Consider the following 25,327-nt stretch of genomic DNA (forward strand, 5'->3'; position numbering starts at 1 on the left):
CTGACAGTTGAAATTTATCATGAGTTTTCTCAATTCACAGAATAGATATCGTATTTTCAAAATTTTGTCCAGTTCTATAACCACCCAAAATCTCTATGTTCCTCCAATTCCAAACCCTGTACATCCTTGACTTTACTTATGATGGATACCTATGCCCAAGGTGCTTAGGTCTTGTGCCTTTAAAGTTTCTACCCAAATCTCTGAGCCTCTCTAAAACCCTTTAAAATGTTTACCATTCATCAAGTTAGTATTTCAAATTAACACAGTAAATACAAACTATCTGAAGCAGGCTGGAGTAACATGTAATTAACTACTTTGTACTACAGTATGTCAAAGGAAGAATTAATACAGCATGGGAATACAGGTAAGATGGCAGTGCGTATATACGCAGAGGCCTCTCTGGGGCCAACCAAAGGTGTTTACTTTCTTTGTTAAATGTGTTTTTATACATAGTAAAACTATTCTTGACTCCAATAACTGCATGTACAGCCGATCAACCACATCAGTGTTCATTGTTCGGAGTAGCCAGTCAGGGTGCCAATAGAGCCAGTAGTCCAGAGGAGGCAAGTTGGGCCTTTGGCCTGAGGGATTCAAGTCTGACCATCGGGCCAAGGGATTCAATTTGGCTCCTGGAGCTGGATGGGGTTTGAAAGACTTTGCTGTTGCCTGCTACTCAGAGGCAGCGGAGTTGGTGCCTTCAAGTTGGCACAAAGGTAGTGTGTAGTGAAATCGTGATTGCCTTGATGATTGTTTTACAGTCGCAAAATGCCCTGTTGGACATTGATTCCCTCAGGCCTGCTTCCCTTGTTTGGTGATGGGACAGGCAGCAAGGCAGCACTGTTGCTTCGGTTGTAGCAAGGAGTGGGCCTCAAGAAGCAGGCTTGCATTGTAGCATGGTGTCCAAGCTCGATTGGTGGTACCGTGGCCTCTCCTGTTGGAGCTGCCCTCCAGTGTTGGATCAGTGGAATTACAAGCTGGACTGTTGGGTACCATCAAATTGCCGGACTTGGAGCTCAAGGTCTTGGACTAAAAATGCGGTTTCTTATGTGACTATGTTCTTTTCCTTTCTTGCTATTATGAATGTGCATGTATGTTTTTACACCTTGGTCCCAAAGGAATGCTGTTTCATTCAGCTGTATACATATATGGTTTGAATGACAATTAAGCTTGATTTGATTTGAGGTTTTTTAACTAACAAGCATTTTCCCCCTCCATACACTGGTTAACTAGTGTCTGCTTCAGATTGTTTCACTTCCTCTCTGTTCTTTGGGGCAAAGGCAGTATTTGTGTATATTAAGTTGCTATCAAACTGTACAAGGTAAAGCTCAGATCTCACAGGAGTGGTGGATTTACTTCTGTTTTGGAGATTGGTACAGCAATTTGACTTTTAAAATGTCTATAAGCTTCAGATCAATCAGGTGCTGGACTATAAATGATCAGAATCATTGACGTCAGTTTTAGAATTTGATGTTACTTAAGCACAGACTTCTATATTTTTGATAGGGTACCACCATTGCCAATTTACAATATTCAGTAAGAACTGGTATCAAATAGATTTAAAGATGTACACCAAAATTTATAAAAATAGAAACAAGAGATCATTTTTGAAAATCCATTTTCAGCTCCAAATAATGTCAGTTCAACTTCAATTACAATTGCCCTTAATAAAGTTAACAACTGTTTTGGATAGATTAAAGGTTTTTTTTTTATTAAAAGGCACAGTCCTGGCCATACAATGATATTTTATTTACACAGCATTTTGACAAGATTATATTACATCAATGTATACATAACCAGAAGCAAGTTCTTTCCTATCACAATGATTAAGTTTGTTTATTATACTTATTGTCATTCAATGTATGAGCTTGTGTTTCCCAATATTGAAGTATCATTGTCTAAATACTCCAGGATAACTTTTGCACCATTTTGTAGTGGACTGTTAGTACTTGTTATCCACCATTCCAAAGTATTTGCCATTGAGAGTACATTTCCAGATTCACCATGACACAGTTTCAATTTCTGTGGAAATATAAAGATATACATGAGGCAAGCTAGAAGAAAAATATTGATCCCTTTAAAGCTGGTCCTCATGTCATGTTTCAACTTAGCAGTCATTAAAAAGTCTCATTGGATTTTAGACTTTCTTTTGTTTGATTATTCCAAAGCACATGTAACAAGCAAGGGTTTTACTTAATAACTTTCAAATTTCCTTTTTTAATAATTTCTATGTAATTTAACTGTACTTCCTGATACACTCTGAAGTAATATTTACCTTGCATATATTGGGATTGAATGTTTTGATATGACTCAATCTATTTCTATATTATAGCACTTCAGTTTCATTAATATTTCCATTTACCTCAATATTTCTGCTCTTTAAATGAATTCTAGTGCTCCTTTAGTGGAAATATTGCTTTGCAAATGCAATGCATAATTTCTGTAAACTTGTGGTCTGTCTTTCAACATGGGCAGTCATTTCTCTACTGCAGCTTTAATGTCCCCCTTCCAACTCATCATTTACTATTTTAATCCACCTCATTATATATTTAATTTATTTTCCCTTGCCTTTTAATCAATTTATATTATTTCAAATTTTACAATTTCATTTAATCTGCTCATATTCGTAACAAATCTAAATCTTCTTGGATATTCACTTTCTTTCCTGTTTATGTACATTTTACTTACTTTATCAATGTTCAGAAAGCAGAGCAGCAATCTGGTAGGCAAATCAAGACAGGGTCTTTCTCTTCTTTTAACCCAGTAGTTACTAGAGCTTTAGTAATGGTAGGCAGTGAAATGATATGCTCCCCATATGAAATGGAGATCAGTGAGAATTCAAATATCCTTGATGACTATGTTTCCAAGAAAGGTGACCAGCTCAGCTCCTTTCTGACTGCATGAATCATCTGAATTCACCGAGAAGCACATTGGGTGCTGAAGGTGTCATAGATAGGAGCTTCAGGGAGTTGGTCACACTGCAGATTCAGCAAAAATGAACTGGGTGACCAGGAGAGGCAGGCAGTGTAGGAGTCAGCTCTGGCTATTTTCCTCCTCTAAAAGGTATAGCACTGTGGATGCTGTTTGGGAATGGCTTGCATATACAACAGGACGGACAAAGTCTAGTCAAACAGCAGTGAAAGGGGACTCAATAATCAGGGAGATTGCCAGGTATTTTTGTGGCCGTGAGTCAGACCCCATCATGGTGTGTTGCTGATGCTAGAGTCGAGGATATTTTGGTGCAGTACATTCGGAAAGGGGAGGATAAACAGCCAGATACTATGTTTTACATTGGTACTAATGAAATAGGTAAGAAGATAGTCTGCCCGTAAAGAAAAATGGATTTATTTATAAAGGATTACTCTCTGTGCCGCATGTAGTGACTTACAGTGGCTATAAAAAGAATTTACCTCCCCCCAGAAGAATTTAGGTTTTATTATTTTACAACATTGAATCACAGTGGATTTATTTGGCTTTTTTTTTTACACCGATCAAGAGAAAAAGACTCTTTTGTGTCAAAGTGAAAGCAGATTTTTACGAAGTGATCTAAATTAACTTCCAAATATAAAACACAAAATAATTGATCGCATAAGTATTCAACCCTTCAAGTCAGTATTTAGTAGATGCATCAATTACAACCTTGAGTCTACGTGGATAGATCTCTATCAACTTTGCAAATCTGGACACGCTATTCTTCCTCATTCTTCTTTACAAATCTGCTCAAGCTCTGGGGATCATGAGTGAACAGTCCTTTTCAAGTCCAGCTACAAATTCTCAATTGCATTGAGGTCTGGACTCTGACTTGGCCACTCCAGGACTTTCCTGTGTAGCTTTGGCTTTATGCTTGGAATCATTGTCTTGCTGGAACGCAAATCTTTTCCCAAGTCACAGTTCTCTTGCAAACTGCATCAGGTTTTCCTCCAGGATTCCCCTGTATTTTGCTGCATTTATTTTACCCTCTACCTTCACAAGCCCTGAAGGACTATAGGGACTATTTCTTTTCATGTTATACGGCAATGATTTGGATGAAGGAACTGATAGCTTTGTGGCCAGATTTGCGGACAATATGAAGACAGGTGGAGAGGTGGATAGTGTTGAGGAAGCAGTGCATTTGCAGAAGGACGTAAGCAGATTGGGGAATGGGCAAAGAAGTGGCAAATTGAATATAGTGTAGGAAAGTGAATGGTCATGCACTTTAGCTGAAAGAATAAAGGTGTGGACTATATTCTAAATGAGGAGAAAATTCAGAAATCAGAGGTGGAAGAAGACTTGGGAGTCCTCATGTAGGATTTCCTAAAGGTTAACTTGCAGGTTGAGTCAGTTGTAAGAAACAAATGCAATGTTAGCATTCATTTCAAGAGGACTAGAATACAAAAGCAAGGGTGTAATGCTGAGGCTTTATAAGTCAGACCACACTTAAAGAGTGCTGCGAGCAGTTTGGGCTCCTTATCTAAAAGATGTGCTGGCATTGGAGAAGTTCATGAGGATAACCCCAGGAATGAAAAGGTTAACATATGAGGAGCATTTGATGGATCTAGGCTTGTACTTGCTGGAGTTTAGAAGAATGGGGGGTGGGGGGTGGGGAGGATCTCATTGAAAGCCATTGAGTATTGAAAGGCCTAAATAGGGTGGATGTGGAGAAGATGTTCCTACAATGAAGGAGTCTAGGACCAGAGGACACAGCCACAGAATTGAGAGACATCCATTTAGAACAGGGATGAGGAAAAGTTTCTTTAGCCAAAGGGTGGTGAATCTGTGAAATTCACTGTCACAGACAACTGTGTATTGGGTATATTTGGGGTTGATAGGTTCTTGATTAATCAGAGTGTTAAAGGTTATGAGGAAAAGGCAGGCGAATGGAATTGAAAAAGATAATAAATCAGCCATGCTGGAATGGCAACAGACTCAATGGGCTGAATTCTGTGCCTGCCTTATGGTCTTATAAGGGATATACACGGGCAGGATAAATAGTCAGAATCATTTTTCTAGAATTTTATGATTCTATAATGTTTCATTAGACCAAAAGTATTGCTTAATATTTGTTTACTTTTGTGCTAGCATCAATTTTTCCTGTCACTAAGACCTACAGCCTAGATAGTGGATTTATTTGTCAAGAGACAAGTTTGAAAAGGATATTTTTAGTTGACTTCCTTAACAAGAAAGACTATTCAAACTCAAGGCCTTCTAGACATAACTATTCCAATTTTTTTTTTGGCTGCCCAGCTATTTTTAACTTCCACAAACATTAGATCAGCCAAAACATTGACTATTTCCTACCTTCCATCAATTCCCACATACCTATAAACATTGTGGTTTTGGATTTTTTTTCATTTTTAAGCAAAACTACTGATTTAAAAATCAACTCTTCAATCTCTCCATGGTGTCAACTTTCTCTATTGCTGTCCAACACCATAACACTCTACGAACTGGCACTTGTTTGTCCTAGATCTCCTTTGCCCTTTTGATAGTGCTTACGCCTACAGCTATCTAGGCCCAGCCCAGGAATTACTTTCTCAAGATCTTTCCATCTATGTCTTAGTCTTTAAGAAGCAACTTTTAAAATGCCATTCTTTGACCATGCTTTTGTTCAAGTTCCCTAGTAGCTTTATGCAGCTGAATGCCAGATTTTGTCTAGCAGCACTCTCACTGATACTTTACTATATTACCACAAAATTGCTTAACAGAAGAATGTCATCCTTACTCTGCCTCCTGCAGCACTGTATATTTTGTTAGTTTTCTGTCAGAAACTGGATAAACTGGGTTTACTAATATGAAGTAGATTGGCATAATATGTTAACTAAATAATGGACAATGAATGCAAAAATGGTTTGCTATGAACAAGGTTATGCAAAACCTGTATTTTTATCAGATATTACCTTGCATGCCAAAATATTGTTGTCATTCCTGAGGTTCAACAATGAAGCTGCTTTATCCACAACTTTCCCAATACTCCATTTCGAACAGAAGAACATTGGTCTGCTTTTCTCATTGCTTCCTTTCGGCAAAAACACTTGAAAATATACTCGCTCACTCTGCAAATAACATGAATTATGGCATTGTCACATTCATAGCTTATCTTCTGCTTGTGCTGTGAGCCTATAGCAATTAAACTACAAGTTATTCAAACACAAACTCATGTTAAATGTCAGGAATTTTTTTTCTTTAAAAAGTAGGGAGTGCCCTATTAAAATAAATCTCTGGTTTGGCAGATTCAATTAAGAGATTCAAATGGGAGCTGGACGAGTTCTTCCATATGCAAAATTGTAGTAAATCTGTAGGTATTTAAAATGATTAACTTTATAGCAACATCTGGAACTTAGATTTGATCATCTTTAGAGAGTGGAAATTTCACTATTCTTTCTCCTCAAACTGTTAATTTTGATTGTTATTTCCATGTGTACCAAGAGTTTATATTTATTTTGGTGTATGAAAACATTGAGGATAGAGATGCAGTATTGCAATATGAATTGCAAGGCATACGAATCTGTTAGTTTTTTAATGGTTTGTCTTTTTTTAAATTAATAATTAAAATGGCACAGCTAACACAATAGATACACACCAAGAAATTGTCCTGTACCACCTTACCTCCATTTGTGTGGCTTAAAGATGCTGATTGTCTTAAGCTTAAACTCCTATAATTAAATTCTATTTTCTCAGTTCATAAACTTTAAATTATATCAGATAAAACAAAGCCTTTGCTGAACCACTTTGACAACTGAGTTGTTTGAATTTTAGCTTACTGCAAGTAGAAAGTAGACCTTTTGTTACACAGCTCAAATTTTCATCAATTATACAAAACTTATTGCAAGATAAAATTATTTTAAAAAATTACCCATTCAGCATTCTTACTTTTTTTTGTAATTTATTTTTTTATTGAAGTTCATCATCAAACATCTCCATAAGATGTATTTCAGACATTGTACATATATATCATATATGTCACAAATCTCCACATAGTATTTATCTGAGGTATACACTTATAGAGGAGTGGAGAGAAAAAACAAGCAAAAGGAAAAAACTATGTACAAGTAGGGAGTGATTTTTTTTTTTTACAACTTATTCATTGATTTGTGAGAATAAAATCAGGCCTATGAGGCATTATGTAGTTAAACCATTTTTCCCAGTATGAATCAAATTGTTCCAGCTTATGATTAACAGATGCTGTTATCTTCTCCATTTTGTAAATGTCCATTGTAATTTCCATCCATGCATTTAAAGTTGGGCTCTCCTGTGATAACCATTTCTTAGTAAGAGTCTTTATACTAGCCACCAACAGTATGTTCATTAAATATTTATCTCTTTTTTGAGGTATATCTCATTCTTGAGGTATATATCCAAAATATATGGTCTTACTCTCTAAGGGTATTTCACATTTAAAGATGTCTTGTAGGGCATTGTGCATCCCCCTCCAATAGTCTTTGATAACAGGGCAGTCCCGAAAAATATGATAATGATTTGCATTTTGATTTCCACAATTTCTCCAGCAAACAGGGAGGTTACTATCATAATGGGATTTCTGAGAGGGTGAAATAAAATACCTTATCAAGTTTTTCCATCCAAACTCCCTCCATTTCTGTGAACTGGTACACTTCCATTGATACCTGCATATTATTGTCCAGTAATATGAAAGTAATTGGGTTTTATCTATGTTGATCTTGTATCCTGATAATTGACCATATTGTTCAAAGGACTGCATCAATTTAGGTAAAGAGTATGTTGGTTGCCCTAGATAGATCAAAATGTCATCCACTTAACAAGCCAATTTACGCTCTGTCCCTTTAATAGTAATTCCCCTGATACCTTCATTTTGTCTGATGTATTGAGCTAATGGAAATGTCTAGCTGTGGGGGATATATATTGCACATATATATTCTCATTTTGGTGGGGAAAAAGGAGAAAGTGAGCGAATAAAGAATAACAACTAAGTAATATAAAATCCACATTATAATAAGTATTTCTCGAGATAGGTACATCACCATCTACTTTTGCTTCCGTTTAGCTTCTCAACATTTTTAAATTTAGCCAAACTTTATGGCTCTTCTAGAGGGGTGAGGGCTGCCTTTGGAAAACTCCCAGTCTCTTCCTGATATACTTCCCTCGGCCTCCTCCCATCTCCTGCCTTCTTGATACTCGCACTATTTCCCAAGCGAAGCGGAATAATTCCTCGGCCAGGCTTTCCCTTGGTTTGATCGCGCTGATGGACAACCCTCTGGCCATCATGTCTGAAGTCACCTCTTCCACTGTCTGATACAGTTGGATCCCATCTTGAAAAAACACTTGAAGTTTAGCAGGGTATGGAGTTTGAAATCTAATCATTTCTTGTTTTAGTATTCGCTTTACTTCAGAGTATTCTTTAGGTTTCTGCAGGACTGTGTGGGGGGGGGGGGGGTAATCTTGGTCGAAATATATTAATTTATCGTGTAAAAACACCCTCTTCTTACCCCAGGCCCTTTGTAGAATCTCAACCTTGGTACTGTATCGAAGGAATTTAATTATTATTGAGCGTGGCTTATCTGCTCTATCTCCGGTAGGCTTCGGGACAAGTGCACAATGCACTCTCTCAATTTCCAGCAACATAGTCGAGGAAAGCTCCAGCGCATCCCGCAGCAACTTTCTGACAAACTCCGTCATAGACAAGCCCTCCGCTCCTTCAGGAACGTTGTATATTCTGATATTTTTCTGCCGTGATCTTCCCTCCAGGTCAAGCAGTTTACCTTCTTGTTGATTTTGTTACGAATGTGGAGCAACTCTGAAGGGCCGAAGGGTACAAAGTCGCCCCCCCCCCCCCCTCCTTTTTGAGAATCGCAAGATCGCTATTATTTCGGGTCTGAGACCCAGGAAATGAGAGAGATACACAGCATGTCAGGAAATGAGAGAGAGAGAGACACAGAATACACAACCAGGTGGAATGTCTCCTGACATAAGCGGAACGGAACCACTGATTACTGCCATTGTCTCTTGGAGAAGGAATTGTGTATTGAGTACTGTACTATTCATTGAAACCCCTCAGGGGACAACCAGAGTGGTCTGGTTGAGGGATTGCATCATCCCAACCTGATTGACATCTGAGACCCCGTGAGTGAGGATAGAAGAGGGGTCTGGGGAACACCCCTTTAGACGCACCAGGAGAAACGCTAGAAATCCAGTGACAGCGTTTTATAGCGAAAGCCGGTGGGAGCTCGTGTGCGTTCTCCCTTGCCTGGGTGGCGGGCTCATCACGGAAGAATGGTTTAGCTAAAGGAGAGGTCACACGAACAGCCACGGCAACGGGACACCTGACGGATCAAAATCATAAAGGAAAGTCGGCAAGTTTTCTCTTTCTCTCTCTCCAACAATTGCAACCCAGCGACACCCAAACAACGGCAGCCTGCGTGAACTGCAGCGAACTTTAGATTTCCATCGGACAATTCATTATCCCCTAGACAACGATAGAGCTTGTTTCTTATTGATTATTATTATACCCGCACTTTTAGGTTTAGTATTGACGACGTATATTATCTGTATATTTGCATTGATATTATTTTTGTGTATTTTTGCTAATAAATACTGTTAAAAATAGTATCACCAGACTCCAATGGATGTCTCTATCTTTGCTGGTAAGTAACCCAGTTACAGGGTTCGTAACAACTTGGGGCCTCGTCTCGAGATTTGATAACAAATTGGAGTGCCAGTAAATCGGGCTTTTAATTCCAAACTTGGATCTGGTTGCGTGGGTAACCAGACGGGAAACCAGCAAAGATGGACGTAGACGAATTTATAAAAAACCCGACTCCGGAGGCGCTAGAGACTGCCACAAAGTCGGACTTGATAAATATTGTGAAAGGACTAAATCTCACAGAGGTGAGATTGTCAATGAAAAAGCGGGAGGTGTGGAGGGCCATAACTCAGTATTATATTGTGAAGAATGTGTTTTCGGCTGAGGTATTGGAAAACATCCCTGAAAAGGTACCAGCTAGTGGGACGACTCAGTTAGAGTTGGAAAAATTAAGGTTGGAACATGAAATTAGGTTAAAACAGCTGGAAGCAGCTGGAAAGGAGAAGGAAAGAGCTGAAAAGCAGAGGGAGTATGAGGAGAAGGAGGAACAGAGGCAGCATGAGCTGGACATGGAGACGTTAAGGAAAGAGCGAAGAGCTCAAGAGCCAGACCAAGAGGAGCGGTTCAATGTTAGTAGGGAGTTTAGGTTAGTACCTCCGTTCAAGGAGACGGATGTTGATAGTTATTTCTTGCATTTTGAAAAGGTGGCAGTGAGTCAGAAGTGGCCCAGAGATCAGTGGGTGGCGTTGTTACAAAGTGTGTTAAAAGGGAAGGCGCAACGAGCATATGCAGCGTTGTCTGTGGAGGAGGAGGAGTATGAGAATTACGAGGAAGTAATGCAGGCCATTCTTCGGGCCTATAGACTAAAGTTCAGAAATTTAAAGGAAGTGTGGAATCAGATGTATGCAGTTTGCCTATGAGGAGGGTGTGCTCTTGGATCGCTGGTGTGCAGCAGAAATGGTGGAAGAGGATTTTCGGCATTTAAGGGAGTTAATTCTGATTGAGGAATTTAAAGGTTGTGTTTCGGATGATATCCGGATGTATTTGAACGAGAAGCCGAATAAGTCCATATCCCAATTTGCCAGGTTCGCAGATGAATATGCCCTAACCCACAAGACAAAGTTTTCCTCGAATAAGAGTTACCAGAAAGACCGTGGGAATGGTAGAGAAAGCCCGCCGGCTGAGGCAGAGATTCAGCCGGGAGCTAGTGGTAAAAATAAGGAGGAAGAAAGGCAAGATGGCAGGAGGGGTCCTGGCTTGACCTGTTTTAATTGTGGAAAGGTGGGTCATATTGCATCTAAGTGTTTTGCTCCGAGGAAGGAGACAGGAAAAGGGAAAGCAGCAGTCCCTACAGGGTGTATTGTGTTGATCAGTAAATCAACGAGAAAGCCCCAGGTAGATAGAATACGAGAGGGGCGTGAGAAATTGATTTCAGAAGGGACCGTGTCGGTGAAAGAGGGAGAAACACCAGTTCCAGTGCGGATCTGGAGAGATACTGGAGCTGAGCAGTCATTGATTCACAGTAAGGTACTAGATTTTGGTCCCGAAACTGGAGAGGTAGCTTTGAGAGGCATAGGAAAAGAGACAGAAGCTGTGCCTTTGCACAGGATCATTATAAATTGTGTGCTGGTATCTGGACCAGTTGAAATAGGGGTGCGATCAGAATTTCCGAGAACTGACGTGGATGTCCTTCTGGGTAACGATTTAGCCGGGGGTGAGGTTTGGTCAGCCATGGAGCTGACGAGCCAGCCTGTAAGTGTTGAGGACCCGCCCCTAGGTTCCAAGATCTATCCCGCATGCGCGACCACTCGCAGCATGTCAAGAAAGAGACCAGTTTAATTCAGGCCAGTATCGATTTGGCTGAGACGTTTTTTCCGACCCTGTACCAAGAGGGGTTAGAGGGTGGTAAAACAGAGAATAGGGAGGTGAAAGAGAGTAAAGGAGAGGAGGTAGACCTACCCTTAGCCAGGAGGAAATTTATAGAGGCATGGAGTAAAAATGAGAAACAGATAAGGCTGTTAGAAGGTCCTGGGTTGGACATGGATGATCTGTCTGGCTTGACAGAACTGTTTGAAGAAGTTGAAAATTTTAAAGGTGTTCCCGATAATGAAATGAGGGCAGTCCTAGATGAAAAGGATGCCATTACCTTGAAGGAGTCTGCTGGGTTGGCAGATGAGGTTGTTTCAGCCTGCAGGATTGAGTTTACTCCGGAAGGGAGTTGCCCAGAGAGTAACTGGGAGGATCAGGGGAACTTAGAATTTGAAAAGGGGACGGGTATCGAAAGCCTGGACGAGGCAGATGTCCCGTTTGAGTGTGTTCAAGATGTGGATGCACGTGGTACTGAACCTAGTAATGGAACTCAGGAAAAGTCTGAGGTATTTGATTCAGTTAAAAAGGAATGCAGTCCTTGTGGGTCAGATGGACTTGGTTCAGTGAAGAAAGGGTTAACCTTGGTACTAGTGGGAAGTGAAAATTCCCAGTTGTTTGTGTTCTAAAGTGTGTTAAAAGTTAGTGAGGAGATAAAAGGTGGTGATGTGGATATTATTATTGAAGGGAAAGGGAAAAGTGTAGTTCCTAAATTGAATGAAGAAAATTTAAAGTCTGGATTGGTGTCAGAAGCAGTAACCAGGCTGACGGGACAATGGCTTGTTAACACGGTGCCTGCGAATCAATTACAGTTTGATTTGGAATGTAAAGGTGCCCCACGCGCTAATGTTATTCAAGGGTGTGCTGTGAAGAGGCAGAGTTTGAAATGTTGTTTGGACAAAGAGGGATCGCTTGCAGATATTAAACTGAAAACTAATAGAATGAAGGGTCCTGGAGATAACACTAATGACTTGCTTAAAAATAAAGAATTGTGTGGACGTTCAGAAAATGGGCTACATTTGGAAAACATTGTTGATAAAATAACTCCTATGAAAGGAGCATGCAAAAGTTTATTCCACACTGGTATGCAAGCTAACCACGTGGGAGTTAACTGGAAAAGGGGCGAGGGTTGATGGGATGCCACTTTAATTAACAGGTTCCGGTTTTAAGGGATTTCGACGACGCATGTAAATAATAAAGACAACCCCATGGAAGACTGACTGTTAAGTTTGAAAGTAAAATAAAGATTAGTATTTGCAGGAACTTTTGTAATATACACGTAAGCTAAGATCACAACTCTTTAGTTTTGTTTTGCTGAAGAAAAGGAATAAAAATAGGTGGTTATTAAATTGGAGTCTGATGCTACAAGAATTCATTAAGGTACAAGATATTAAGATATTAAAGGAAGTGAAAAAGTAATTGCTAACTGTTTAGATGCTGAATTGAATGTATAACTGTATTACTCTGTAGTGAAAAAAAAAACTCTTTTGTAGTGTGTTAAATTCTGAAATTCTTTAAGACTCTGTATTAGTTAATTTTTACCTATGGCAAAAAATCCTTAGAAGGATGGGGGTGTTACGAATGTAGAACAACTCTGAGGGGCCGAAGGGTACAAAGTCGCCCCCCCCCCCCCCTTTTTGAGAATCGCAAGATCGCTATTATTTCGGGTCTGAGACCCAGGAAATGAGAGAGATACACAGCATGTCAGGAAATGAGAGAGTGACACACAGAATACACAACCAGGTGGAATGTCTCCTGACATAAGCAGAACGGAACCACTGATTACTGCCATTGTCTCTTGGAGAAGGAATTGTGTATTGAGTACTGTACTATTCATTGAAACCCCTCAGGGGACAACCAGAGTGGTCTGGTTGAGGGATTGCATCATCCCAACCATCTGAGACCCCGTGAGTGAGGATAAAAGATGGGTCTAGGGAACACCCCTTTAGATGCACCAGGAGAAACGCTAGAAATCCAGTGACAGCGTTTTATAGCGAAAGCCGGTGGGAGCTCGTGTGCGTTCTCCCTTGCCTGGGTGGTGGGCTCATCACGGAAGAATGGTTTAGCTAAAGGAGAGGTCACACTTGAACGGCCACGACAACGAGACACCTGACGGATCGAAATCATAAAGGAAAGTTGACAAGTTTTTCTCTTTCTCTCTCTCTCTCTCCAACAATTGCAACCCAGCGACACCCAAATGACGGCAGCCTGCGTGAACTGCAGCGAACTTTAGATTTCCATCGGACAATTCATTATCCCCTAGACAACGATAGAGCTTGTTTCTTATTGATTATTATTATACCCACACTTTTAGGTTTAGTATTGATGATGTATATTATCTGTATATTTGCACTGATATTATTTTTGTATATTTTTGCTAATAAATATTGTTAAAAATAGTATCACCAGACTCCAACTGACGTCTCCATCTTTGCTGGTAAGTAACCCAGTTACGGGGTTCGTAACAACTTAATATTTTATCGTCTTACTTAGTATCCGTTCCACGTTTTGAACGCGATCTTCCACCTTCTCAATGCAAGTCTCTGCCACCGCTATTTTTTGATTGATGTTGGCGAGCTCTGACTTAATATCATGTAGCTGCTGTTTTATATCTTTCTGGAACTCCCTTATCTCTTTCAAACTTTCGATCATATTTGCCGCTTCGCCTGAACAAGGCCCAGCGTCCGCCTCGCTAGCACGTGGTCGGGTAGGAGAGCCGCTCGCTGCACTCCTCTCGGCCGCAGTATTGCTTTTTTATTTCCATTCTTTTTCCCCATTCTTGCCCCTCTTATCAGTTCAAATACTTTTGAAAAATACTATATTTGATGGGTTAACGGGGCTTAATACACATTTTTCCAGAGGAGCTAGTGACTTAAGCTGCCATTCTCGATGATGATGTCACCGCAAAAAGGAAAAACATTTAAACAATTTCTAACACTGATCAGTTAATATAAAATAAATAAATTCCGCAAATAGCAAAGTACATTCATTATTATCTTGTATGAATCCTAGATTGGAAAATGTCATTACTATACCCAAGGCAGGAAAGAAGAATCCACAGATCAAAAGATTCTGAGTTGCAATGACCTACATGTAGCATTGCCGTTATTGTGCAGGTGATATGAAGGGCATTTTACAATCTGTAACATAACTATATACTGGTGAAACACTGCCTTCATGTGTATTGCAAGTGCTGTGCTGAAACAGCAATATTGTGGAAATTGCAGCACCTGAAATATCACTATCTCACACTGCTGGCTCATCACATTAGGTGATCTTGTATTTCAGGAGATCAACATAATTCCTGTTCCTTGAATCTCTAAACTCCCTCTAGAGACTCATGCCCCATCTACCTAATTCCAGGACAACATTTTTTCTGCAGTAAGCTTTTGAACATCACTGTATATAAATGTCGTTTTTCTACAATATTGGCTACCTTGTCCACAGTTCAGCCTGAATTTTAAGTTTACCCTGCAAGTTGATGGGGCCCAGTACAAAGCACATCTGGCTGGTGATTTTTCTTACTAGACATTGTATTACTCACAATCCACATATTCCTGCTCTCTTAAACCAAAAGACAATCCCTACAATGGCAGGTAACATCCAACAACCCAGAAATTTTAAAACAGGAACTATGTTTATTCGTTAAAAAAAATCTATTTGTATATAGCATGAAGGGACCAATTATTTTGAAAACAAAAAGGGTAATAAATTCAGATCACATTTTTTACATTTATAAACGTTCTGATACTTAAATGGCATGTCTTGAATACTGGTTTGGTGAAGAACTTTAATCATGTTAAAAATTAAGGTAATTCATATTCTCAAAATGATAAATGTCCCTATTTATTTAGGACAGATGATAAAAAAGCAAAAACAGCATGCAGTCAGATTGTCAGAAAGGGCAGGCAGATGACAGGACAAAACTGCAGCCAGCAGAGTGAGTATCAGTGTTTTAGGGATGCAGAATCAAAAAGGGTAGCAAATACAGTACTCCAAGTATTATATCTTGACACATGGAGTATAAGAAATAAGGTGGATGTTCTTGATGCACTATTACAAATTATCAGGTATGATGTTGTGGACATCATTGAAGCATGGCTAAAGGATGTTGTAGTTAGGAGCTGAATGTCCAAGGTTACACATTTTATCAGAGGGAGAGAAAGGAAGGCAGAGGGGTTGGGATGGCACTGCTGGCAAAGAATGGCATCAGATCAGTAGAAAAACATGACATAAGATCAGAAGATATTGAATCCTTGCTGGTTGAGTTAAGAAACTGCAAGGGTAAAAGGACCATGATGGCAGTTATATACATGCCTCCCAACAATAGCTGGGATGTGTACCACAGATTACAACAGGAAATAGAAAAGGTATGTCAAAAGGGCAATGTGATAATAGTCATGGGAGATTTTAATATGCAGGTCGATTGGAAAAATCAGGTGGATAATGAATCTCAAGAGAGTGAGTTTTGTTGAATGCCTACAAGCTGGCTTTTTAAGAACAATTCATTGTTGAGCTTACTTGGGGATTAGCTATACTGGTTTGGGTGTTACGTAATGAAGTGGAGGCAATTTGGGAGCTTAAGATAAAAGTACCCTCAGGAAACAGTGATCACAATACGATTGAGTTCAACTTGAAATTTGACAGGGAGGAAGCAGAAACAGAATTTCAGTGGTGTAAATGAAATTACAGTGGTATGAGAGAAGAGTTGCCCAAAGTAAATTGGAAGGAGATGCTGGTAGGGATGACAGTAGAGCAGCAATAACATGAGTTTCTGGGAAAAATGAGGAAAGTGCAGGATAGATCTATTCCAAAAACAAATAAATATTCAAATGACAAAATAGTACAACTGTGGCTGACAAGGGAAGTCAAAGCTAATGTAAAAGCTGAAGAGATGGCATACAACAAAGCAAAAATTAGTGGGAAGGTAGAGGATTGGGAAGCTTTTAAAACCCTACAGAGAGCAACTAAAAGACTGCTTACTAAATTAAGAGCCCATAGTATTACAGGATAGTTACTGGCATGGTTAGGACATTGGCTGATTGGTGGAAAGCAGTGAGTGGGAATAAAATGATCCTTTTCTGATTGGCTGCCTGTGTCGAGTGGTGCTCCACAGGCGTCAGTGTTGAGACCACTTTTTATGCTGTATATCAATGATTTAGATGATGGAATAGATGGCCTTTTTTTGCCAAGTTTGGAGATGATACGGAGATTGGTGGAGGGACAGGTAGTATTGAGGAAACACGTAGGCTGTAGAAGGACTTGGGCAAATTAGAAAAATGGGCAAGTAAGTTGCAAATTAAATATAATGTTAGAAAATGCATGGTCATGCACTTTAGTAGTAGAAATAAGCGTGCAAATTATTTTCTAAAAGAGAAAATCCACAAATCTGAGATGCAAAGGGTGTTGGGAGTACTTGTGCAGAATGCCCTAAAGGTTAATTTGCAGATTGAGTCGGTAGTGAGGATGTAATGTTAGCATTCATTTCAAGGGGTCTAGAATACAAGAGCAGGGATGTGATGTTGAGGATTTATAAGGCACTGGTGGGGCCTCACCTTGAGTACTGTGAACAGTTTTTGGCTGCTATTCTACGAAAAGATGTGCTGGCATTGGGAGTGTTCAGAAGAGATTCACAAGGATTCTGGGAATGAAAGGGTTATCATAAAAGGAATGTTTAATGGCTCTGGGTCTGTACTCACTAGAACTTAGAAGGATGAGAGGGGATCTCATTGAAACCTTTTGAATGTTGAAAGGCCTAAACAGAGTAGATGTGAAAATAATGTTTCCCATGATGGGAGAGTCTAGGACAAGAGAGCACAACCACAGGATAGAGGGCCATCCGTTTAAAACAGAGATGTGGAGAGATTTATTTAGCCAGAGGGTGGTGAATTTGTGGAATTTGTTACCACAGGCAGCTGTGGAAGCCAGGTCGTTGGGTGTTTTTAAGGTAGAGCTTGATAGGTTCTTGATTGAACAGAGCATCAAAGGTTACCGGGAGAAGGCCAGGGAGTGGTGTCGAGGAGGGTAAACACAGGATCACCCATGACTGAATGGCAGAGCAGACTCGATAGGCCAAATAGCCTAATTCTGCTCTTATGTCTTAAAGTCTTATTTAAATATTATGAACCTCTCACCTGTTTTAGGCAGGAACATCTGCTGCATACCCAATGTACACAAAAAATGATCAACAATCAATTGACACTGCTTATTTTTACATTATGTATCTGTTTTAAGAAAAACAATACACTAAAAATCACATTTGGAAAAATCGATTAACAACACAACTAGATAGAACAGCAACTTCAATGAGGTTTCATTTAAATAGTTTAATTGATAATACCTGTGGAATGGACTTGTCACCAACAGCGTGCAGCTTCAACTTCATCAGAGCAACTTTTGCTGCTGTTGCATCATTCTTTGCTCCAGTTCTTCCTTTCTTCACTGGGTTAACTTGATTGGCTTTTGATTTAAAACAAAATCAAACAAGTCATAAATATAGTGTGAGCTAATAATTTTCCTTTACTTTCAAATCACTACAAATCACAATGTGTCCACAGTGTACATTTTAATAACGGGATGGATTGTGCTTGGTTCAACCTACACATCACTTTTGCATTAACCACTTATGGCCTAATATTTGCAGTCAGTCCACAAATGGCAAGGCGTGCACAGGCAGTGAATTGCGACACTGCAGCCCTGGACTACCCTGACAGCATTCTGACAGATTTTTGGTGTCAGAATACCTTTTCCATTGTCCTATGATCTTCAATCATTGGAAATATTTGAAAAACATTTAACTAATTAAAAACTATTAGACTGTACTTTTATAGAATTAATACTCATTTAAAATTCCTTATGTAAATTTATAATTTTAGAAAGATAAATATTTAGAAAATGAAGGGAACATCATATTTTTCATATTTTTAATGATCAGAGGAATGCTCAATTACTGAGGAGCCAGATACCAAGTGCATCTGGTCCTTCAGCTCAATGCGTTATGAAAATACTATAGAAGATCAGACGCACTCTCCCCTGACAGTCAGTGCAATGTATACCCTCAGACTGTATTCTACAGATTATAAATCTGGAACATGATAGATGCATGCTTCAGATAGATAGCATTTTTTAATGGAGTTGCTGGCTAAAAAAGAATCCATCAATTATCCATAAAAAAGGTTGTGTACTGTATATATTTTAATGCCATTTATTTATAATATGGTAAATACTTGCCAACAGCCTCTTCTTTTGATTGCTGAATGACAACCAAGTGTGATTTAGACACCTGTTGCTTTTCACAATCATGGTCTGACTGGTGTCGATGCCTATGCAAAAAAAATCAATATACTGAAGTGCAAATCATAATCAATACCTTCATCAAAATTCAGCTTCTGCAAATACTTACTTCAGACAAAAGTGTTTATCGCATTCCGGGCAAATTATTGGCACAAGTTCATTTGTCTTACAACTTTTGAAACTGCAACTGTAAGATGAAGATCCTTTAGACTGAACTGGTTCTTTTCTTATTAATACCTGAAATTTGAATTTTAGACCTTCATTATTTCAGATCCCTTATTTATAGCACTGCATTACATGAAACTGGCTGATCTTCAATTGAATGACTCAGCAAAAAGGCAGATTTATATAAGGATAACATTGAGCTACATTATGGTCAAGTCAACCAACATCAGAATTCACCCCACTATGCTAATCCTATTTCTGTGCTTATTTGATATGAACATCAGCATGGGCCATGCCAAGGGTTCCTATTCTGTGTCCCTTCCATAAAACAATATGGATAGCAAGTGGCAACTGGCCTCAGGTGACAAGGCCCAAGTCTCTTCCCTAAGTAAAATTCCCGTGGGCCTTTGACAACTCACTGCTTTCAAAGATACCTTTTAGTTTTAAATATCTGAAATTTCGGCACAATTAAAGCCAGTTGGAATGGACAATAAAAGTTTAAAATAAAGTGATGAGGATAAATTTATTAAAATATACCATTAATTTAAAAATATACATTGAAATAAAGAAAGAAATATCATCTAACCTTACCACTGTAATTAAAGTAAGCAACCTCAGGGACAGTCATTTTCATGTCAGTAATGGCAGGTTTAAAGCTGACAAACTGGCTGAAAAGTGTTGACTCCATTCCTTTACAGCATCTGACTCCACTTCATTACATACCTCTACACCGCTCAATGTAGATGTGAAAATCAATGTCATATTGAAAAGCAAAGAGGTTGAAAGTATGATCTCTCCAATTAAGAACACTGATAATAAAACTTTTTAAAATCATATTCTGATATTATTCCTGGTGCTATGGTAATTGCATTCCACAATTTTACCCATTCCGCTGAAAATCATGTCTTCTAACTGAAATAATATATTACAGCAAGTTTCTCCTTTTGGATTAACGGTATTAGCCAGAAGGAGAATGTTTAATTGGATCAGACTTTGGCAGCACCAATGTATCAAAGGGAATTACCAATTAGAATCTTTAATAACTTCTGTTTTAAACCAGTAACGCGATACTTATTTTGCTTTCCTATTTTGAGATGGTGGTGGTGATGAATCTTTCTCTTAAAGTCTTGGTTTTCCCTGTGGTGACGAGCCAGATTGAATTATATGGAACAGAACTTTAATATAATCAAAGCATAAAGTCATGGAGCTTGGCATCATTATATTATGATACTTGGAAATTCTGCACCATTGTAGAATATTAATTGGTCTTTTAAGAGTCTGGATCAAAGGTTTTGGGAAGAAAGGGGTACAATACAAGATTAATGCTCAAACTCACTAGTCAATGGTAGTTATTTGTAGTGAAATTATATGCACATCCAGCCACACTGGTTTGTAACTTTCTAAAAGATCTACGCAAACATGAAGTTTGGTGCTACATAATTTCTCCACTCAGGTACCCATCCGGACATACCTTCCTATGGTCATTCTGCATCTGCCTCAATGAAATCAGCCATTAGAATATTTATATATTTCATTTGATTTTCAAGTAACAGACACTGGTAAGTCAACATTTATTTTCATTCCAAATGACTTTGAGACAGTGATGGATACTTTCCTTGATTCCTCCCTGCTCCTGTGCTGACGATGGCTCTGTGAATTGAAGTATACTGACCAGTAACAATATATAAAAAAATACAAATGTACATCTCAGTGTGGCTTGGAAGTGATCCAATGATCTTTTTCAGGTTTACTTTGTCAGAGATCATTAAGTACCATAAAGTAAATTAAGTGATTTACTGCAATGCATCCTGTAAATGGCCATACACAAATGTCGTAGACATTTTATTTTAGATTACCAAATCAAAGTGACATCATGTTTATAGCAGGATAATACAGCCAATTCATAGCAGTCATGTGATGCTTATTTTTGTTGGTATCAAAATGGTTGTTGGGATGTATCGTGTGGTAGTGCAGTGGGTAGTGCTTGTTGCTCTCACTTTCAGCTTCCACCGCTGGCTAGCAGTGTTGCAAAAAGGAGTGCTGAATGTGCAAGTCTTTCCCTGCCTCTCCAACAGCAAGCCTCATGTAGTGCCTCCTCGCTGGCAACACATGGAAACTGAACTCTTTTTGAACCCAGGCTCAACTACAGAGGACAGGTAGGAGGTCTGGTCCTTACACCCATAGCACATGGACACACCCTGGCGCTTGTGAACCAGATCCTCAGCTATGAGTAAGTAGCCCTACTGCCTTGTGGACAGCCTCTGGAGAGACGAAGACAATGAGAGAAAACCAGACAGCAAATCCTGAGTGGAGCCCCCAAAGCAGTTGAATGTCATTAAACATCCTTCCGGCAGCTCCTGCAGCCAAGCTGGTGCCAAAAATATTGCTGCATAAGCTTTCCTTTGGACTACACTGGTGAAGCCGAGAGGGGGAATCTTGATGACTGGGCATCTCAGAATCGCCATACCTTCCACCCAAGCTTCTGATGATGATAATCATCACCCATCATCCTTCAAGACAGACAGATGCCAACCAACCATTTTTGTTATTCCCATTTTTAATTTTCCAAAAACTAAAAGGTCCGTTTTGTGTTTCCTGCATGCACGTCATTTGTCAGCAAATGAGAAATTAGGTAATAATTTCTTATCTTCCTGCTAAATGTTTTCTGTTTCTCATTAGTAGACTTACAAGTGAAACAAACTGGATCTTTCCTATTAGCTTTATATCAAGGGGATCCTCTCACCTCCATTCATTTATGGTTTAGAAAATAAATAGGTCATTTTGAAGGAGACAGTGTTTATACAAGAAAAGGTGATGTCACTAATAAAATACTATGTTTTGTTTCCCAGTAAATCTTCCCAATTATTGCACATTTTAGTTCTAATTGGTACATTTAGGGCATTAGGATTCACAATAAAAAAGATGTTTGAAATATTGCTTTAACAGAGCTGAAAGCATTTTTGAACAAAAAAAATTATATAACATAGACAACTTACAAACAATTATTGAACTAATTACTACTCAAAACTGTCTAACACATTACAGAGCCAACAAAACAATGCGGCACAGAAAACAATTTAAGTTATATTTTTAAGAAGAAAAGAAGCCCCTCTGTACTCCATGTTAACATACATGGGTTTGGAGCACAATAACTCACCCCAGAACAACCATGAGCATCTTTATTTCTATGTTCAAGGCTAAAGAAAAAGAAAAGTTATAGGAGCTTGCATATATGGAAGTTGAGATAACAATTTGTAATATGTAGCCAAAAATGACGCATTATACTGTACCAGTAGGTTCCTGAACAAGCATCACAAACAAATGGTAGAAAATCTGAAAGTTAGTAAAGGAGAAAATTACTTGAGTAAAACTTAATTACTCTGTTCACATTTTTTTTGATAAATATGTTGACATTTCAAATTACATTAGTGTTTACCTGGAATGATTCTCACCCTTTTGAGAAAGATGTTATTTGTCAAAAGAGATAGATTCACACTCAAATTATGATAAAATAAATGTAAAGGTCACTTGATAGCATATGATGAATTTGTTGTGGAGCAGAATTATTAATACATTTGAATAAATATTCTTAACATTTATTAAATTAGGATAAAATCTGACTGCAACAACTCCTGGTGTGGGAAGGAGCTGGAACACCATTTAACTGGGTGTGACACTGGATAGAACGCTCTCATTTGCCACCCACATCCAAAAGCTCCGAGGGAAAGTTGGCTCTCACAATTCTTTCTTGAAAAAAATTGGCAGGCACAAAATGGGGAGCTAATGCTCACACACTTCGATCAACTGCCCTAGCACTCTGCTATGCAGCTGCAGAATAATGTGCACCTGTGTGGAGCAGATCAGACCATGCAGATCCGTTGCTTGATGAAGCCTGCCAAATAATCAAGGGCACACTGCGCCCCACACCCACTAACATCATTTACAGATTTGCAAGCATTGCTCCCCCAGAGATCCGAAGACACACTACAACAAAAGTTGAAAAAGGTAAACAGAACTTGGATCCACAGCACCCACTACATCATCATGTGCCAGTTTCCAACCACCTAAAATCGAGGAAAAGCTTTGCTACAGTAGAGGAACTACCACATAGAACATACCCCCAAACATACAGGATTGACCTCTGGCAACAAACGGAAGCCAGAACCCCACCAACAGAAATGTTACCAGACGGGGCACTGCTTGACAGACAGAAGTGGTGCACTCTCAACAGAGCAAGAGCGGGAGTTTGTAGGACGGGAGACAATATGGTGAAGTGAGGTTTAAAGACCAGCGAATTCTGTAAGTATGGCGAAAGGGTGCAGAACATTGAACACGTTCTGCAGAACTGCCAACTCTCATCTGATTTAGCTGACACTGACCTGCTCAACATTAACCAAACAACACTAGAGTGGCTGGCTGTCTGGTGTGACAAGCTATGATGATGATGACAGCAACACACAAACTTACAGCCTATTAGGGATGTGTACTGTACATAGAGGACATTAGATCAAAACACTTCTCTCACTTCTAGCTGAGTTTCATGTTTGGAATACAGTGACTTCTGAAGAAATAAAATCACTTTTGAAGACCAGCTTGATAAAAACACATAAAAAGTATGAATTTGGAAATACACTTTCCCCTGATTCTGCCCTCTTCAGGATCTCTGGACCGATTTTCTGCTAAGTGTCCAAATTCAAGAAATTTTCTCATAAATTTCTCCACCTCTTTCCTTTTTTAATAAGTACAGAATTTACCTTTCTGTTCAAGCTAATGGTTATTTGATTTAAAAGAAAATTTGATTTGTTAATTCTCCTGCAATATATTGCTATGACAACACAATTTAATGCACATCAAATGTTAGGAAGTCATTAGACATGTGGAAAACAGCACTGAACTGGATGGCACTCATATTCAAAGTAACCAACAAATTAATCTCAATCAACATCAGAACTATTCACTTTATTTCAATTCTGTATAAAATAATATAATCTGTATAATAATAATTTCAGTGACTTATTATTCAAAGGCAAAGACATAACTTAATGAAACTACATTAACTTCATTTAATGCATGATATACAAGTTTTTTTGTGAAATCTTAGCATGGGTTTTGAAGTCACAATCCTTCAACCCAAAAGCTCTTAGTGAAAAGGTATTAAGCATAAAATGCAAGATATAAATGGCTTTAAAAAGGGAAAATATTAGAAAGTTTAATCAGTGTGGCAGAAAGGATATTTTTCTGAGCAAGGATCTCCTATTATCACAGTGAAGATCAGTTAAAAAGTTTCCAATCATTAAAATTTAGAGATCTAATAGAAAAACTATTTTAAAAACTCAATACACAAGAAGGAAAGTCAGTGGAAAGGCAATGCAGAAATTTCACCTGTCACTTCAGGTTCCTGTCTCGCCTTCCATCACTCCTCTTTATACTGGTAGTCTCCCGAATCTTGCTGCAGTGTTTTGACTCAAAATGGTGACAATTCTTCTCCTCAACCCCGCCCTCTCCCACCCCCAGCCCAGATGCTGCCCAACCTCCTGTTGCTGCTGCAGAAATGAGCTAGGTAAAATATGCAAGTTGGCAAGTCAGAAATCAGAGTAAGAGGCGGGTAATTTATGACGGAGGATAAATTTTGTTTTCTCTCAGACACTGGTAGATATTTGAAGTCATTACCCTAGAGCTGTGATGTCCCGTCACATAAGTTTTTCATCTAAAATTTAGAATGTTCTGCTATTTAATAGACATATTCCCAGCTACAAACGTCAAGCTCACTGGTCCACAATTCCTGCTTTCTGTGTCTTTCTATTTAAAGTTTTCTAATTCTCTGGTATTACTACAGAAACCAGAAAATGACCAATTACAGCCAGTGCATTCCACTATCACTTTTACTTTACTGTAGAAGATGTGGGCCATTATGTACAGGGAGAACGATGGTCATTTATTCTATTGTTTCGCTTAGTACTCATTTTGTCTAATGATAAAGATTAAGTTTCTGACCACTGGGTAACAATGGGGAGAGTGCCCTCGGTATCAATGTCCCTTCCTCATACTTCGCAATCGTGCATGAACCACAATCGACGCCCTTAAGCTGAGGCGCTGCAGATTTAGCATGGAAGGACAAACAATAACACACCTATGTAAAAATTCCTAACCCTACCCCTCCCAGATTCCTACCTAACTGCCGACAATGTTGTACAGTGCACTGCTTTCCGATTTCCAACTCCGCCATTTTGTCAAGGGACAGCTACGCCACGCCCCCTCGGGGAGTGACAGGTCAAGTATCGGCCACCACGCCCCCACTGTGAGAGACCGGTCGTGTATTGGCCGTTGAGCCACGCCCCCACGGTGAGTGACAGGTCAAGTATCGGCCACCACGCCCCCACTGTGAGAGACCGGTCGTGTATTGGCCGTTGAGCCACGCCCCCACGGTGAGTGACAGGTCAAGTATCGGCCACCACGCCCCTGCAGTGAGAA

General features: G+C 39.1%; 1 protein-coding gene across 2 annotated transcripts; it reads right to left on the minus strand.

The window, feature by feature from the left end:
* Window positions 1-1,599: 1,599 nt before the first annotated feature.
* zfand1 (zinc finger, AN1-type domain 1) lies at window positions 1,600-25,118 on the minus strand. Of its 2 annotated transcripts, XM_073043978.1 has the most exons (8): window positions 25,028-25,118; window positions 22,147-22,189; window positions 22,014-22,053; window positions 18,801-18,928; window positions 18,629-18,720; window positions 17,739-17,857; window positions 5,874-6,029; window positions 1,668-2,019 (listed from the first exon to the last, which is right to left on the minus strand). In XM_073043978.1, the coding sequence occupies exons 1-8, from the start codon at window positions 25,080-25,082 to the stop codon at window positions 1,849-1,851; spliced, it is 804 nt and encodes a 267-aa protein (XP_072900079.1). In that variant the 5' UTR covers window positions 25,083-25,118; the 3' UTR covers window positions 1,668-1,848. The 2 variants fall into 2 exon arrangements, with proteins under 2 accessions (XP_072900089.1, XP_072900079.1); XM_073043988.1 differs by lacking the exon at window positions 5,874-6,029 and having other exon boundaries at window positions 1,600-2,019.
* Between the last annotated feature and the right edge of the window lie 209 nt (window positions 25,119-25,327).

Source organism: Hemitrygon akajei, chromosome 1 (assembly GCF_048418815.1).
Source record: "Hemitrygon akajei chromosome 1, sHemAka1.3, whole genome shotgun sequence".
NCBI classification, from domain to species: domain Eukaryota; kingdom Metazoa; phylum Chordata; class Chondrichthyes; order Myliobatiformes; family Dasyatidae; genus Hemitrygon; species Hemitrygon akajei.

Excerpts from the sequence above, each read along its gene's own strand:
- zfand1 (XM_073043978.1), bottom strand. The coding sequence starts at position 25,082 with ATGGCGGAGTTGGAAATCGGAAAGCAGTGCACTGTACAACATTGTCGG. Across the intron at positions 22,054-22,146 it reads GCTTGTTCAGGAACCTACTG|CCTTGAACATAGAAATAAAG; the intron begins GTACAGTATAAT and ends CTTTTTCTTTAG. Across the intron at positions 18,721-18,800 it reads GATAAACACTTTTGTCTGAA|GCATCGACACCAGTCAGACC; the intron begins GTAAGTATTTGC and ends TTTTTTGCATAG.